Source organism: Archocentrus centrarchus, chromosome 7, assembly GCF_007364275.1.
Source record: "Archocentrus centrarchus isolate MPI-CPG fArcCen1 chromosome 7, fArcCen1, whole genome shotgun sequence".
In the NCBI taxonomy this organism is placed as follows: Eukaryota; Metazoa; Chordata; class Actinopteri; order Cichliformes; family Cichlidae; genus Archocentrus; species Archocentrus centrarchus.
Window position 1 is genome coordinate 2503342 of NC_044352.1, and position 18346 is coordinate 2521687.

General features: G+C 45.5%; 1 protein-coding gene across 1 annotated transcript in view; it reads left to right on the plus strand.

The window, feature by feature from the left end:
- The window catches only part of LOC115783118 (IQ motif and SEC7 domain-containing protein 2-like), a 58694-nt gene extending 41062 nt beyond the window's left edge, over positions 1 to 17632 (plus strand). Inside the window, exons 10-19 of the mRNA XM_030733776.1 lie at positions 610 to 732; positions 826 to 992; positions 1733 to 1872; positions 2535 to 2660; positions 5614 to 5713; positions 13398 to 13559; positions 15054 to 15281; positions 15937 to 15986; positions 16735 to 17550; positions 17597 to 17632. Of these exons, the coding sequence (XP_030589636.1) occupies positions 610 to 732; positions 826 to 992; positions 1733 to 1872; positions 2535 to 2660; positions 5614 to 5713; positions 13398 to 13559; positions 15054 to 15281; positions 15937 to 15986; positions 16735 to 17550; positions 17597 to 17632 (1948 nt within the window). The remainder of the gene's footprint in view (positions 1 to 609; positions 733 to 825; positions 993 to 1732; positions 1873 to 2534; positions 2661 to 5613; positions 5714 to 13397; positions 13560 to 15053; positions 15282 to 15936; positions 15987 to 16734; positions 17551 to 17596) is intronic.
- The last annotated feature ends 714 nt before the right edge of the window (positions 17633 to 18346 follow it).

Sequence of the window (18346 nt, forward strand, 5' to 3'; positions counted from 1 at the left end):
TAATTGATTGGTAATTATTCAAAACAGTTTTGGTTTGACCCGGGTGAAGAACGCAGGTTAATCTATCTAAAGGCAGGAATGAAAGCTGGCAATAACAGTGCTGTTTATCATTATTGATCTGACTGTAATTATAATTTTATATCCAATGAATTAAGTTGGTGTTTGAGGATAGTTTCAACTGAGAGAAAGTACAGAATAAAAAGTAACAAATAAAAATGAATAAAGCTTGTAATACATCACTATTTGGAATCATAGAACAACATTTCTTCAAGACTTTAGTTTCTGAAACTTCAGAACTACCTCCAAGGGATCTTCTAGGAATGCTGACACTGTTTTCCAGAGAACTAACGGGTCGATTGGCGGTGGTTTTGTCTCCTATCTCAAACATACTGTCCTCTGGAACATGTAAGGTCAGCAGTGTAAGTGGTGATGTACCCCAGTGAATACTGAACCACAGGGTTAAACCTGACGGGGCCTCACCAAACCCGAAGGTCTTCTTCATAGTGCAGCCTCTGAGCTGCTCAGGAGTGTCTGAAGAAGCTTCCACACTGTTGAGGTTAAGAGATGCTTTCATAGATGATGATCAGCGTTGTCTGTCTCTTTCTTTAGCTGTGTCCTGGATGAGATGGATTTCTCAGGGATGGATCTGGATGACGCTCTGAGGAAGTTCCAGGCTCAGATTAAAGTTCAAGGTGAAGCTCAGCGGGTGGAGCGACTGGTGGAGGCCTTCAGGTATTAAACTGCATCCCAGAGGGTTCAAATCAAACGTCAGAGACCTGATTCATCTGTGGAGTTTGTGATGTTCCCCTGTCTCTCTCTCTGCAGTCAGCGGTACTGCGTTTGTAACCCGGTGCTGATCCGGCAGTTCCAGAATCCGGACACCATCTTTATCCTGGCCTTTGCCATCATCCTCCTCAACACGGACATGTACAGCCCCAACGTGAAGCCGGAGAGGAAGATGAAGCTGGAGGACTTCATCAAGAACCTGCGTGGTCAGTCAGTAGAGCTGCTCCTGTAATCAGTCTGAAATGATGCAGGTCTGGAAAATGTTAAAGTCAGGACTCAGTTTGAAAGGAGCAGAAATGCTGCAGGCTGCAGTCGTTACTCGCAGCAGTCAGACTTCCTTCACAGCAGAAATGCAGCAATAAGAACTCAAAAAGATGGTAAAACTACAATTTAGAAAGCTTTACAAGAGCTGTACGCTCTTAACTTCAACTGCTTTGGATAATGTCCACTCCTGTTTTAAGCAGTAAATTTGCCTTTTACCATGTGGCTAAAGCAGCTCTAATCTCAGGTGGATCCTCTCTGTTAAGAGGTTAAAGGATGTTCAGCTTTCTTTCCATTTTCATGTAATTTAATTTATGAGCTCTCTTTTTCCATCCACGCTGAAACACCCTGCGCAGCACTGCGGCGTGCTCTGACACTAACACTGAAAACTTTGCTGGTGTTTGTGCAGAGAAACAAACCCGAAATGCTGCTCCTGTGTTTGTTCAGGCAGGGTACTTAACGCCAGATTTTTAGGGAATGACACATTTGTGTCTGGCGATGGCTGGAACAAATCTGACTAAGCCTGACGCAGTCACTGAGATCACAATCACAGACAGCAGGCAGTGATGGGGATGGGAAGCTTTTGCTACAGCTGGATGCTAAAACAGGAGTGAAGGAGACTGTAAAGTGTCGTCTGTGCCTGCGCGAAAGATTCATGTCAGAATCTGAACTTTTATCCCATCAGGTGTTGATAACGGTCAGGACATTCCCCGGGACCTGCTGGTGGCGATCTATGGAAGAATCCAGAAGTGGGAGCTTCGGACCAACGATGACCACGTGTCCCAGGTCCAGGCGGTGGAGAGGATGGTGGTCGGCAAGAAGCCTGTAAGACCAACATCTGAAAATATCTGTTACACTGCACAATGGTTTCAGGTGCTGACAGAAAAGTGAGGATGCTTTTAAAAATGACACCATGAAGGGTTTTTCTTATAAACCTCTTTTCCACTAGTGGCTCATTCTGGTACTGCATCTAGAACATGTTTGATGCATCAAAAGAAAAGTTTAATTGGCAGCTGCAGATCGCGTCCACCGTGATTTCCTTCCTGGAGAAGAACCTTTACATTTCAGTACTCAAACCTGTTGAAAGGTGGACCACTTTTCAAAAGACACAAACTGGCTCTGCACCAGTCACCTGTCAGTGTATACGATGCATTAGAAGCAAGGGGAGGACCTTAGTCATGTAGGCGGGGTCATGTAGCTGCTGCTCCTCATGAACTACTTGAGGTGGTTCAGGTATCTGCAGGATCCCTCAGGTGCTTCAGGCATGAGGGTGAGAGGTGATGTCTCTCTGGCTTAGCTTCATTTTAGGGATCAAAAACCAGGCGTGCTTTAACATAAATCATAAATTTGGCTACAAAGACTCAGTTTAACTGATTCCTGCAGCAGCTGTTTTCATCCTTTTTATGCCTGACTTATGTTTAATACATAAAAACCATAAACTGATTCAGGACACAAAATACACCATTACTTGTGTGTGTGTGTTGCAGGTGCTGTCCCTGCCTCATCGCAGGTTGGTGTGTTGCTGTCAGCTGTTCGAGGTTCCTGATCCAAACAGAGCTCAGAGGAGCGGCGTCCACCAGAGAGAAGTCTTCCTGTTCAACGACCTGCTGATGGTACTGGATCCACTCTTTGTGTGTTCTTGCTCCTGTTATAGGCACATATAGACACATCACAGTCATCCAGAACAGCTCGTCATAGCGTGAATCGAGATTAGCTGCAGGCTGGAGGTTTTGTATTGAACTTCTTGTCTGTCAGTTGTGAATTTAGTGTCATTACACACACTGTGTGTTTGTGTTATTGCTCTAGTTTAGGACACGTTTGACCACTAATTCTTACACAGCCTTAAGATTTACTTGTGTGTGAGATAAAGGGATTTTTGCATCACTGGAGCACCAGTTTATCCCATAATGCCCTTCTGATGTTTAATGCAGCGCTCCAGAAATGTCAGGACATCTCAGAGTGTGGCTTTAAGAGAAAAGGCAACAAAACAGGATTTGTCAGCAACTTTTACCCACTGAGTCTCGTGTTTTCCCGCTGAGACTTTATGTTTCATGTTTTCTTCGCTGTTTTCATCATACAAGCTCCAACACGCTCGACCTGCTCAGCGGCAAACAGCTGTGAGTGAGAGTGCAGCGTTTAGCTGCTGAACTGGGATTGTTTTCTCTGGGGGCGTGAAGACCAAACCACAGCTGAAAGATGCTGAATATTTGTGCCATCGTGTTTCTGTGTGTCTGCTAAATGTATGCTGACCAACCAATAATGCTCTCTGAAAAATGAGAAGCAGGAAGTGACGTCCCCATTCACTAATGTAATAACCAGCAGCCTCACACACCACCAACATGCATACCTGAAACTGTATTTGTGCTGTTGGAATGAGTGTCCTCTCATTTAATCATACTCTGCTCTAAAAGTATTGGAACAGTGAGGCCAGTCCCTTTATAGGGTTAAAACATCAAATAATCAACATGAGACAAAAAAATCAACATCTTTGATTTGCAGGTATTTCCATCTGGATCTGATACACAGTTCAGAAGTGGAACCTTTGGTCTGAAGCCACCCATTTTTCTTGTGAGCAAAAGTATTGGATAAACTTTAAATATATTAAAGTGAATAAGACTTAATATTTAGCAGCAAATCCTTTTGTTGTGGTCCTGGGTCTTTTGCCCAGTGTTTTCAGTATTGTGTTCTTACTTGGGAGGTCCTGTCGTGGGTGTTTAGCTGTGGTTCTTTGGTGTTGAGTTTGCTGTGTGCCTTCTTCTCCGTGTTTGTTTATTTCCTGGTCTGTGTGTGAAGTTCACATGTCTTGGTCTCTGTGTTTTTCACTTCCTGTTTTATTTTGGTAGTGTTTGGTATCTTGTTCAGTGTGTTCAGTTTTGATTCTCCTGGTTTCGTTGGTGTGATCGTGTTGATCTCTTCTCCCCGGGTGTTTCCTTTTGTCTCGTTGCCTAGTGTGTATTTAATGTCTGTGTTCTTGTCAGTTCTTTGTCGTTGTGTCAGTTGGTCTTTTCATGGTGGTGTGGCGTCTGCTCCTGTGTCTGCCTCAGCCTTAAGTTCCTGGATTACCTGTTCTGGTTCTGCCTCGCAGAGGTTTTGTTTATGAGTGCAACAATAAAGCATTTAAGTTACTGCGTTTGGGATCTAAACCATGGCTGCCACACCGCCTTTGCTGCATCAAGCCTGTGACCCACTGACATCATTAAACGTTTGCAGTCATCTTCTGCGGTGCTTTTCCAGGTTTTCACCGCAGCCTCTTTCAGGTGTTTTTTCCTCTTCAGCAGGTAAAACGCTCGATAGGGTTTAAGTCTGGAGACTAACTAGGCCAGTCTAAAACCTTCCACTTCCTGCCCCTGATGAGCTCCTGTGTGCGTTTTGGGTCATTATCTTGCTGCATGATGAAGGATATCCCACTCAGTTTGGTGTCATCTTTCTTTAAATTAGACAAAATGTTTTTGTAGACTTCTGAGGTCATTGTACTGCTGCCGTCATGGTAACGGTTCATCTTTGTCTCATCAGTCCATCAAACTTTGTCCCAGAGTTTCTGAGGCTTGTTTCAGCCTTCCTGCTCTTCTTGTTAATTAGTGGTTTGTATCTTCTGGTGAAGCCTCTGTGCTTTTGTCTTCTGTGAAGAGGTTGTGAGGTTGTGATATCTTCACTCCTGCCCTCTGGAGGTTGTTGCTGATGTCACTAACAGCTGTTAGAATGTTTCTGTCATCAGCTGCTGTTGTTTTCCTCGAGCTATCTCTTCAGCATATTACACGGTGACCACCCTTCTTCTTCAGGACCCTCCAGACGGCTGTACTGGTTATGGCTAATGTTTGTTCATGGCTCTGACTGATTTTCCAATCAGCTTCACAGCTGCTTGTTTCTCACCCACAGACAGTCTGCACAGGCAGAACCCAAATCTGAAACTGACATTCAGCACTATTTACTGTTTGAATAATCAATGTAACCTGTCAGTCACATGTTCCAAAATGGGTGTGTTCATACAGCAGGTGCTGAACTGTGCATCAGGTCCAGATGTGAACACCTGGAAATAAAAGCAGAGACGTTGATTTTTTTCATCTTTTAATGTCAAACCCAAATGTTTCCAGTGTACAGCAGAAATAACTATATTTTATTTTGTTTATTTTTTGAGATATGAACAGTATGTTATTTACAGACACACTGTTTCCAGCCGAGTACCTGTCAGTGTTTTGGTGTGTTTTTTTGTTAGACATGAACTGTGGGACAGAAGCAGCCTGAGTCCAGTCCTGCCCTGTGAACAGCTGCTAGAAAGAATTAATTATGAGTCTTTCAATAAAAACCACCAGGAACAATCAATAAAAAGTGAAATGTGTTTGTTGTTTAATTGAAATAATGCAGCACATGAGAAAGTGTGTTTTTTAGTTGTCCTGTGATCTGTAAATTTAATGCACATGTGGAAGAAAAACTGAAAATCTGGTTCTAAATGTATTTTAAAGGTTATTATCCACAGTTTTACTGATGCGATCCCTCTAAGATCAAACAGCTGCAGCCTGAGGACTAAAAATTTAATCAAACTCTCTCGGGTCTCCTCCTCCTCCTCAGGTCACAAAGATCTTCCAAAAGAAGAAGACGTCGGTGACGTACAGTTTCAGACAATCATTTCCTCTGGTCGACATGCAGGTCCACACTTTCCAAAACACCTGTAAGTACTGCTCTGTGTGCTGCTGCCTCCCTCTCTCTCTCTTTCTGACTCCTCTCGTCCATCTGCTCCCTCCATCTGCCTGCACCTCCCTCAGTTTGATTCTGCATGTCTCCGTTTCTTTTTTGCACTTGCTCAACTCTCTATTTTTACCCTGCAGTCAGCAGGCACACTGAATACACACACATGCGGATATGCATGGAACACATGGTGCTGAGAAGTGTGTGTGTATACATTATATATATATATATATATATATATATATATATATATATATATAAAAAATACGCTCATCACTGCACATGTGCTGTGTGTATTTGCCAGCTCATTGCTGAGTGCCTTGCTTGGTAAGATTTAAAGACATTTCCAATAATACTGCATGTGTTTAATATACTGCATGTGTTTTATATACTGCATGTGTTTTATATACTGCATGTGTTTAATACGCTTCACTCGTGCTCTCAGCAGCCATTCGGCCTCCTTTAGGAAGTTGCTGCTGGTCTGTAGTTGCTCGAATACTTTGTTCTTTCTCTAAATCTGAAAATGCTGATATGATTCTCAGAGTGAACCTCTGAAATATCACAGTTTAATTTTACAGTCCTGCATTTTCCTGCTAATTTTCTGGCAACTTTTCACATAATTGCAGGTCTGCATCCAAGAACATCCTACGTAATTTGGTATTGGTAATTAGAGGGAAATGGAGAAAGTGTTAGCTGCTTCAGTGAGCAAATACCTGCTTGGTGAATTCATGTTTTTAAGGGGGGGGGGGGGGGGGGGGGGGGGGGGGGTGGGGGGGGGGCTTATGTAGTGAAGTGAAATATTAGTTTAAAAAATGTAGAAATAATCTGTGTTGATCTTCTTATAATTAATTCCAAATAAACAATGATCTCATGATCAAATATCATTTACAGCCACCTACGTTTAAACATTTTAATGACGTGAGCTGTAAAAATGGAGCTTTTTGCTTTCTTTGGGATCCACTTTGATCACAATGTCAGACTCTCTGTCTGTGCTAACATGCTGTTAGCAGTGGTTAAAGAGACCATTACCCGTGTATAAAAGCCCAAAAGTTGCACAGGTCCAGTTACATGACAAAAACTCCAGTAGTGTCAGAATCTGATAACAGGGCTGAATGACTTAAGAAGGAACCCTGTGAGGGACCTGTGTCAGTGTGTCAGTGTGTCAGATGCTGTGATGCTCCAGATGAAATGAAACGAAACATCCAACATGGAGAAAGTTCATGACTTCATGACAGTCCATCCAGTATTTGTTGTGTGGTGGTGAACCAACCCCACAGCTGCCACCCTTACATTACACCTCAGCAGCCTTTGGACAGGTGAAGCCTGCTTTATAACACTGCAGGAAGACACAGAACCTGAAGAGGTTGCAGCGAAGGACAGAGCATTAGGTCACATTATGTACAGTATGTTTAGTGTGAGTAAGAGTTGTTTCGGTGTTAAATGCAACACGGATAGTTTGCATCAGAGTTCAGACATTCAGAAAGTGTCATCCTTAAGGACTGCAGCACATGAGGCTCTGCAGCTGCACCAAAACGAAGTGCATGGGACATGTTCACGGTGCTTTTTGGGAAGTGAACATAAATTATGGTTTCAATATGGCAGCAAAACACTTTTGATTTGGGGTAAAAAACAAAAGACTGCTGGGCAGATATGGACTCAGTGGGTTAATAATTAAAACTACTACTCAATAAGACGCTGTTGCTGTTGACCGGGTTTTGAAGTTGGGCTGCAGTGGCTGTGTTTAAAACATAATAGCTCGTATGTCTTTGCTTGCTGTAAGCATGACACTTTATTTTGTATTTCATATGAAAACAAAAAATTTGTGTGGAAAAAAAAAACTGGAGCCTCTGTCCTATTTGGAAATATTCTCAACAATCTGTTAATAATCACTTGGCAAAACATTGTTTTACTTCCCGCTCCAATTACAATTATCTGCCAGCCGTGTCTTTAAAAGAAAGACGGCGTCAGTCAGGACAGCATCAACACCAACTGCCTGCTTCAAAGGAGCGCGGTGGAAGCACATCACAGGATTTCCTAAAGATACGTCTGTCAACCTGAGAACGAGGCTGCTCAACAAGCTCTCAAAGCACGACTCATTCAACCAGCATTTACAATAACAACGCTAACGCAGTCTTATAGAGCTGTGTTTGTGCGTGGGGGCGTGTGTGGTTTCCAAGCCTCTACTTCTTCAGCAGAGATGAATTGGCTCTCAGCTCCACGCAGCAGATTGGAGTTGGAGGTGTTTCAAATCTGCCTCAGCACCTGTTAACAGGATCCCTCACTCAGAGAGAGAGTTCAGCTCTGAAATTACAAACCCACCACTTTCTTTCAACAAGCCTGCATGTATAAATATATGTGTGTAATGATGCAGAACCACCCACAAAACCACATCAACCCAAAACTAAAGTCTCATTTGAACTCCTTAAAGAGACCTTACATTGCTGAGTTTGAGCAGAATAGCTGCAGTTATACTCCAGGCTGTGTCTACATCACCACCACTGTCGGGTGTAGGAATCAGTCCTTACCATGCACGTTCCAATCCCTGTGTCAGATGTGATCAGATTTATCCGATGGTTTTATCGGAATCACCAGCGTTCCCCATATTTAAATTAAATGCTAAAAGCTAGCAAGCTTGGTCAGCATTGTACAGACTGCTAATTAGTGCTTAGTGACAGACTAATTAAATGCTACAGTTTCACTCACCAAAACTGGAGCACAGACTTCTTGGACCACATATATTATTTTTAAGATAACTGCATTAAACAGAAGGCACCAACAGCACAAGGATGGTCAAGAGGTTCAGTTCAGTGAGCCGGTGAGGCCTCAGTTAGTGATGGGCTACAGTGCCAGGAAGCCTAAGCAGCTACACAGCTGTAACTCCAGTACCCAGATGGATGTGTTATAGGAAACCCGCCGTACAGTTATTATGAACGGACAAAACTATTATTGTATCAGGCTGTAAACATGTTTATTTCTGCTGTAAAAATGTACATTTCACTATGAGGGTCTATGGGGACCAGGGTTCTAGCCAGAAAAAAATTTCAGCACAGCAGGATTAGCCGGGGCATAGCTTTAGCTAATTAGCATTAGCTTGCTAATGTTAAACACTAAATGTTGCACCCACTTGCTAATTGAGTGATGTGAAGTTAGGCCTGAATAAGACTTCTGCCTCAGGTCTTTCTAAGCGGAAATCACCTCTGAAGCCTGCGCGGTGATCATAATCCTTGTGGATGTGTAGTTACATTTCTGGAGCGGACCACATCAGGTTATGTCGTAACCTGATGTGGTCCTAGGTCCTATGTATGTGTGGGATTTCCGGTTACATATATAGGACCGATGCAGAACTCCAATTCAAGCTTTATTGGATAGAGTGATAGTTCTTTTTGCATATAAACCAGCGGAGTTACAGTTGTCATGCATTCAGTGTGTCCCAGAGTGCTGTTTCCTTCCACTAACGGGTTTGCAGAAATCACGTAAAAAGCATACACAATAAAAACATTATAATCCTGATTTTCCTGATGTTTTCTGTTGGTGTTTTGAGTGGGTGACTGGTTAGCATGGGCACCCTGACTGGTCTGCAGCTATGCAGCCTCATACACAACAAACTGTGATGCTCTGTGTATTCTGATACCTTTCTATCAGCATAAACTTTATCGGCAATTTGAGCTACAGTAGCTCATCTGTTGGGTCAGACCACACGGGCTGGCCTTTGCTCCCCACATGCATCAGTGTGCCTTGACCATCCCTGACCCTGTTGCTGGGTCACCTCTGTCCCTTCCTTGGACCACTTTTGATAGATGCTGACCACTGCAGAGTGGAAATCCCCCATAAGAGCTTTTGGAGATGCTCTGACCCAGTCATCTAACTATCACAGTCCTCGTCAAACTCACTCAAATCCTTATGTTCACCAGTTTCTGCTGTTTCTAACTCATCAACTTTGAGGACACAATGCTCACTTGCCTCCTTAAATATTATATCCCACCCACTAAAAGGTGCCATGATGAGGAGATAGTCAGTGGTCATAATGATATGCCTGATTGGTGTAAGTCACAATGATTTCTTTTGTGAGCTCCAGAACATTCTGTGTACAGGCCGTGATCAGCTGAGCTGCTGCTGCTCTTTGTTGATTTAACCAGCTGAATTCAACCAGATATAAGCAGATGTTACATCAGCGATCATGGCTGATTCCCACCCCTAAACAGTGTGAAGCTAATATACAGGTTAAATTTAAGGTGGCTGAATCTAATCAGTGTCGTCACCTTAAATTTAATTTGACTTTCTACAACCAATGAGCTAACCTCACACTGACCATGAACACCGCAGCTGCTCTGCACCAGTCCAACATAGAGTATTACTAAACTTCATCACAGTACTGCAAAATAATTTCATGCAACTTCCTGAATAACAAAAAGTTAGTGTACCTTTATTTGTTTTGCAGGACATTTGAACACATCTGTTCAAAAATAAGAAAATAAAACTAAAATAAATGGAGAGCGTTACAAATACAAGGCGATTTTAGAGAAGAGATTTGGCTTATTTTTTTTAATAGTTTCAGTATTAGTGATAGTTTTAGTCATAATATCTAAGATGTAGTGTGTTCAGAATGGGTATTATGGCACACATTAAGTTCATGGATTCACAGCCATGACAATAAACATCTGAGCCTCCTTGAAGCCTAAAACTGAAACATTTCCTACAGACTGTTCTTATTTCAGTTTAGTTTGATGGTTCCCAGCATCAATGTTAACTAAAACTAAACTAAGCTAAAAATGAAACTCGGGCAGCTTTTAGAAACAAAACTGAAACCCTTAGGTATACTTATACTGAAACAGAGAGAGTAATAGTTTGTGTGTTCTGTTCTTTACAGCATATTTGATTAGATTGCATCACATCACATTGTGTCATGTGTAGGTCAGTTGTTCCAGTGTCGCCTCAGCGCTCGTTCAGTTGGTTGTTGTTGTTGTTGTTGACAGTTCTGGTTCTCCAGTTGGAGCTAAATGGGTCTCGGGTGCTGATGACTGCGACCAGGACAGATTGTCCCATGTGATTCATCAGCGCAGTCATACATCAGCTGTGTGGGTGGTTGGGTGAGTGTGTTTGTGTGTGCGTTTGTTGTGTGGGAGGCAAGTAGGAAGGTTTGTGCATGCATGTATGTAAAACTTATTTTCTCAATTAGATGAATGCACTCAGTGATGAGGGCTGATGGTCAGACATCAGAACACTGTTTTCTACTCAAATGGAAACAACGCAGACTGCTGTGGAGATCTAAAGCAGCAAATCAAAGTTCCCAGAGAAATGAATGCAGCTGCTAAAATAATGCTTTTCAGCCGGAGGTTGAACACAGCACTCAGGCAGGCCTGGAAGTCGAGCTCAGCCACAATCCCTGCAGGTCATCTAACAGCAGCTGACCTCACAACTGCAGCTGATGCCCCTCTATGCACCTGTGTGTCATACAAAGTTGATGCCCACCTTCGAGCCACTTTGCAACCCGCTTCTGTCCCAGCCCCTCCATATAATGCCTGGCCTGACTTATTGTCTTTTGTCCTTGATGTTTGCTCCATTGCTGTTGCTCTACCTGCCTCTGGCTTTCCATGTATGTATGTTGAGGATGGAGGAGGACCCAGAGCAGAGCCATTCCAACAAATAATGATTATATTCATTTATTTTGCAGAGCTTTGAGCTGATAGGATGTATTTGCTGGAGGGAAATCAGTGCAAACGAGTCCTTAAAAAACATTAAATGGATCCATCCTTCTGGAAGAAACGTCACTCAGATTAGACTCCTATGACTCGGTTTCATCCACTTTAAGGAAACCTTACCGTGCATTTCTCCAGGGTTATATTCCTGTTCTCAGCTCTGCAGAGAGACCTTATTTATGTCATACTGCAGCCACTGAGTTCTGTCCACAGCAGGCCGTTTGATCTGTCGCTCTGCTGTGTCTCCTGTTTTTTCTCCATGCTGACTGTCCAAAAAAAGAAAACAAGTTCAAGAGCATCAGACACTCTACTTCCCTCTAGCTCCCTCAAAGCATTACCCGTACAGTGGCTCATAGCATTGTCTTTTTGCTTCCACCGTCAATGCTTCAGGTTTGACTTGCACATTTGGTATTTTTGACCATTTATCAAACACAGATCTCTGATATGAGGGACTGACCAAAAACACCAGGAAAAACTAATCACAAAAAACAGTGACATGTACCAAGGAGGAGCTCTGAACCCCAGAGCAAACACTGAGGCAGAGGAGCAGGTTACTGACAGTTTATTAGCAACGGCAAGACAGCTGGGAAAGGAGGAGCTGGGCTGGTAACAGCTAAGCAAAGAAAAGACCTTGGGCAAGGAGCAAGAAAAGGAAGCTGGGAAAATGGGAGTTAAGACTTCCATGTGTAGATTAGAGCCTCAGACTGAGACCGAAGCTGGGGCTAAAGGAGAGTTCAGGCCCAGCAGGGAAGGGGAATGTATGGGGAAGCTAAACAGAAAATGATACATGGAGCAGGGAAGAGAGCGACGCTAAAGAGAGGGGAACAGACAAAGCAGAAGGTCTGGAAACTGGGGGTGGGTCAACCGAAAGAAGTGCGGACAGAGAGAAACCTTAAACAGAATGCTGATGGAACAGTGAACAGAAATAATAACAGATGGCTGGAACCAAGACCGACTGCTGATGCAGAGACTACATTCTGCTGGTGAGCAGGGAGGAGAGCGGGGCCTTTAAAGGGAGCTTGATTGCTGAAACAGCTGCAGCTGGTGGCACGCCGTCCCAGCTCCAGGGCACCTGCCGCCTCCATCAGTGTAATCACACACACTGACGGAGGAGAGAGAAAGGCGGCAGGCGGGAAGGTGAAAACAGAGGGCATTACAAAATGTCTTTTTTAAATACTTTGAGACTATTTGAGCTGCACAAACATGACCCAAATCTAACCTGATGCTGCTGATAGCTGTGCCAAATGCTGATGGTCAACATTACACATTAGGTGTTATCAGTTTGGGAGTCATCCTTCACCGCAGTGCTTAACAGAAGAGCCAGACCACAGCGTTTATGTTTCCATCGTTAATTTCTCCTCAGTTTCAATTCTACACACTTGCGCCTTAAACAGGAATGGTACCCATCGGTGTCAGTCAGAGCACGTTAGCATTCAGGGCCTAAATCCAGCCTCAGCAGCTGCTCATGTTTTTTTTAACTCCCTCTTCTTATTGTACTGAGGTCTTTCTGTGCACATGCAAACATAGCAACAACACCTGAATGCAGTCACTCAAACATTTTATGGTGATGTGAAAGGTATGCACATCATGGGACAAAATTATTCCAAATCAGGATTAGATTTTGTGTCAGAAGATTCCCAAGGAGCCCCAAATCATGGACTGTTTGACATAATCCAAAAGACAAACGTCGTTCTCGGGAAAATCCTCATATTTGAATGTATAAAGTGAGCGACATGGTGACCCTGTAGCAAATATAACGCTCTGAGAAATGTTAAACATTGATCAGTGAAACTTGTCCTGCTCTCATGTAATCTCTTCTACCTTTTAACCAACAATTACAATTCTGATAATCAACAATCATCTTCTGGCATTTCAGACCGCACAACGTTAGAAAGAGAAACTCCGACCATCCGACGATCAGAGGGTTTTGGAGCTGAGGTTTTATGTGTTTATGTGTTGTGTTTCATTCAGACTACCCTCACGGCATCCGGCTGACATCGGCGAACCCTGGAGGAGAGAGGAAGGTTCTGATCGTGTTCAACGCTCCGAGCCAGCAGGACCGAGCGCGCTTCACCTCTGACCTCCGAGAGAGCATCGCAGAGGTCCAGGAAATGGAGAAGTACAGGGTGGAGTGTAAGTGTTCCTGTCACAGCAGCCAGATGCTCCGAATACTAAAGCTCAGTGGGACCTTCCTGCTAAATAAAGGATTAGTAAACCAAGTAGTACTAAAAGCAGCAGTGGTCACAAAGGTAGTAGTACCCTTGGTAGTAGCTTTAAAAGCTCTTGGCACTGGTAGTTACAGGAGAAGTGCTGCACAGGCTGGGAAAGTACCAGTACAAATAATTACTTCCTTAAAGTCATTGGCCAGAATTCGAGAACGATGTGACAGAGGGTGTTCAAAATCACACCATAGATGTGTACTGTTCAAGCTAGACCTGTCAGACCTCACACACTTGTTCACTGACTTTACTATAACATTCTCCCAACCCCCCGCCCCAGTCACGAATCCAAAACAGCCGAGTGTTGTTGTTAGTATATTGTAATTCCAGCAGTCTTAGCAGGAAATAGTTTTTTACAGGCTTTGGAGAAACTGATCACAGGTGTTTCCAGGCACATCAGAGGAGTTCAGACAGGTAGTGAGGAGGTAATGTGGAATGAGGTGAGCAGAGAGTTTTGACCCTGGAGAGCAGGGTTTGAATTCTACATGGAGTGAAACACATGGAGCACATAGATATGTCCATGCGTCTATGGTGGGAACTGTTTTTTTTTACCTAGATTTCTGCTTACTGCAGCTAATAATATATCAGATGTTAAAGCATTAGGCACTAAGCTTTTTAAGTTCTTTCACTGCTAGTTTCAGCAACCTAGGAATGAGTTGCTGCCCCAGGTGGAGGAGTTCAGTCTTGTTCACTAGTGAGGGAAGGACGGAGCGGGAGATCGGCAGACGGATTGGTGCGGTGTCTGCTGTAATGCTGTACCTCTCTGTTGTGGTGAGCAGAGAGCTGAGCTATCAATTTACTGCTCAGTCTACATTTAGACTTTAATCTGTGGTCGAGCTGTGGGTGGTGACCAAAAGAATAAGGTTCCAGGTACAAGTAGCAGTCTGGGCTCTCCCTTAGAGACAGTGTGAGGAGCCTGGTCATTTAGGAGGAGTTCACAGTAGAGCTGCTCCTCCTCCACACTGAAAGGAGTCAGTCAGGGTGGTACAGGTATCTGACCAGGATGCCTCCTCAACACCTCCCAGGTGAGGTGTCAGGCATGTCCAACTGGGAGCATCTTGGTGTCCAACCAGAAGAGCTGGAGGGGGTATAGAGAGTTGGAGGTCTGAGCATCTCTGCTTTGGGCTACCCCTCCACCCCACCCCCAAGATAAGGATCAGAAAATGGATTTATGGATATTTGCTGCTGACCATCCAGCTGCAGCCTGATTATATCGCTCTCTTATTTCCAGCTAAAATATTTCCAAAGGAGCACTTTATGAATGCATTGTTTAGCATGTGTGTGCTGCCTTTCAAAACAGTGATTCATATGACAGATTCAGCAGTTTAAAGTTAGCAGAGTTGAATGTTTCTTCTTTATGTTTAACTGTTGTTAACGACAACTTTCTCGGTTTCCTCTTTCCTTTCAGCTGAGCTCGAGAAGCAGAAAGGTGTGATGCGTCCTGGGATGTTGACAGGGGGAGGACCAGGAGGCATGGGCACTCAAGGAGGCGGGGCAAGCTCCGGGGGAGGAACCTTAAAGAGCGAGGTGGTGAATGGCACCCTGGGAAGGCCGAGCCTCGATGACACGTACGCCTCGGTGGACGGACTCAAGCGCACGGCACTCAGCTCGTCTCTCAGAGACCTCTCGGAGACAGGTGAGGACAGGTGGATGGTGCAAGGCTCGCATTCCTAACACGTTTGTTTCTTCTGCGTGTTTTGCAAAGAAATGCAGTAAATTGGCAATTTTCTGCAGCTTTAGGTTTCTGCTGAAGATTTTTATTATGACTCACTGAGTCAGAGCAAACCTGTGCTCTTATGTAACTGATGAAACACTGATGGAATCTAAAATGGGAAAATGCCACAGCAAGATGGAAGTTTAATGTGATGCTGTGATGCTCGGTCTCCACCTGCTGGACGACTGCAGGAACTACAGAAAGCTAAAAATTGAAATGTGTTTGCTGTGGAGATGATGTGGATTACTGATGTGATTTAACCAGAGACAGATACAGCTAATGCGCTCTTTGGTGCTGATGCACAAATATTTTAGCAGTATATAAACATCAGGTTGAGGTGGAGCTGATAAGCTTCAACAGAAGGAAGGTGGGGCTGCTGATGACCATATAAGGATGTCCTGTTTTTAAAGAAGAGCACAGTCAGCAAATCCTTTGATGAGCTTCACACTGCATCCAGCAGCACCACCAAAACTCCATCATCATGTTGTTCCTTTAATCTGTGCACAAACAAATGTACATTTTAGAAGAATTTATTTGTAAACAATTGTTAACCTGCCTCGATCTGATTGGCTGACAGGGAAGCGAGGTCGTAGAAACAGTGTGGGCTCATTGGACAGTACCATTGAAGTAAGTTGGGCGGGGATGAAATAATGCATGACACGCCTTCCCAGCATGCCGCCGCCGCATGTTACACTCACTGTCAGTGCATGTTTGTGTGTGTGAAAATATTCATGTGCTAACTGAAACATGGCTTCACGTAGTGATGTTTCTTAATTTTTCAGATTTGATGCGTCATGTTTGCCTCGATAGAGGAAGTCTCTGATCAGTCAGCCTCAGTATTCAGGGCTTTTCTCTGGAATAAGTAAAACATGAAATAGAGTCATATGTATATGTCATAGTGGACTCACAGGCGTTTCTATCAGACATATTGGAAATTGTTAAACTCATTGGGTTTCTTGTTAGCACCAGTCCAAACTGGGGTCCCATTGGTTAGTCTGCTGACTCGGGGATGATTTTGGGATCATAGCCAGAATATCAAAACAGATGATCACAGTTATCTAATTCAAAACTTCCTGTTCAGGCCAGCACCCACCCCTGGAACAAAAGGAAGTTTTCACCTTACAGACACCTTAAACTGGGACAAAACCAGGATCTGAGCTTGCACTGAACTGGGATGTTGCACATCTGTAACCTCCAGGCTCCAAGAACATGCACAGTCTAAATTTCATTGATTCTCCTGCATGTTTGTCCTGATGTCTGCATGTTTCATGTTCATGTTATTTAACCTTGAGAAAGATTCGCAGGTCTGTGAGACTTTGAAAGCTTTAAATGCTGTTATCATCATGTCAGACTCTTCTTCTCTTCTTCCTCTCAGGGTTCCATTATTAGCAGCCCTCGGCCTCACCAGCAGCGCCCTCTGCCTGATGGAGGTCTTTGCTACAGCCCAATGATGGTTCCTTCGTCTCCAGCAGCTTACCGGCCGCACCGCCCTACTCAGAGCCCCGGTACGGGGGTGGGGGGTGGGCCGGGGCTCTGTCACAACCAGGGAGGGGTCACCACCTCCCCACTCGTGAGCGGGGGAGGGGCTGGGGGCGGCGGAGGGATGCCGCCAGGGGGCGGGCCGACTGGCGGAGGCCGGCTGGGGAACTTCTTCGGCAGCCGCAGAGGCAAAGTTCCTGGTCCCCTGACGATGACCTCACCCCCTCCACAGGGTCCCCCGAGTCCCCTGATGATATCATCACCCCCCCACTACCCCGCCCCCGCCCCTCCCATCCCCCACCCATCCTCCCCTTCCCCATGCCCCTCCCCATCGCCCAACCTCGGGCAGTCGGACTCGGGAGGAGTTGGAGGGGCAGGAGGTACGGGAGGGGGACACTCCAAGCTCCAAGCTTTGCACGCCCAGTATTGCCACGCCAACAGTGGAGGAGGCGGAGCCAGTGTTACTGGGCACCAGCAGCAGCAGACACCACCCCCACCTTACCATCACCATCATCGTTATCACATGCAGAGCGTCCCGCAGCACCACATCCTTTCGCACAGGTTCTCCGCACCCCGACGGCAAGGCCCGTCCGGCTGCGCTCCCTCTCATACCCAGCAGCTTCAGAGGATGCAGCATGGCGCCATTCAGCACCCCCGCTACAACATGGTGTCAGGCTTCACCACGCCCCCACCGCTGTCCCCGCACTCCCCCGTCACCCCCACTACCCCACACGGACTCTACCACTCGCACCCCTCAGCGGGGAGGCCAGGTGGAGGCACCAAACTCCCACTGACCATCTCGCACTCGCAGCCCCACCCCCACGCTCACACACACTCTCACAACCACGTCGTGCACACACACTCCCCCCTCAGCCCATCCCCCTCCGCCTCCCCCTCCACCCACTTCATCTTCTCCACCCCACCACCCCAGACTCCCTCGGCACGCCTCGTCACCCAGACAGCTCCACAGCCATATACTCCCCAATACCCACCGCTCTCCTCCATCCCTCCTCCCCCGCCTCACTCACCCTTACCTCCCCCATCAACCGCCCCGCTCTCCCCGCACCCTCCAGGGGTGGGGGGAGGCCAAGGGGGCGGCCCCAAATCCAAACCTGTCAGCCGGATCAGCACAGTCGTGTGAGGAGGCAGAAGTCTAGGACAGTGGTGCGTTACCCTGCAGTGAGCCGCCGGGGGGCGGTAGTGAGCAGGAGAGGGAGGAGGAGAGGAGGAGGAGGGGGAGGACAAATGCAGCCGTATCAAAACGGCCGCCTGGTGAGGAGGAGAGCGCTGAGAGCGGGGAAGAGGAAACTTCTCAGCCTGTGTTATTTTCACATCCACTTCCCCCGCAGGTAAACAGACTCACAGATGTTTATTGGGCGACTTGTTCCTCACAGGGCGCAAATCTTCCTAGAAAACCTGCCCACGGAGCAACAAGCACCCAGAACCTAAATCATGCCGCTTTCAGTCACATGGAGATGAAGAAAAAAACTCCCACATAGTCCTGGTGT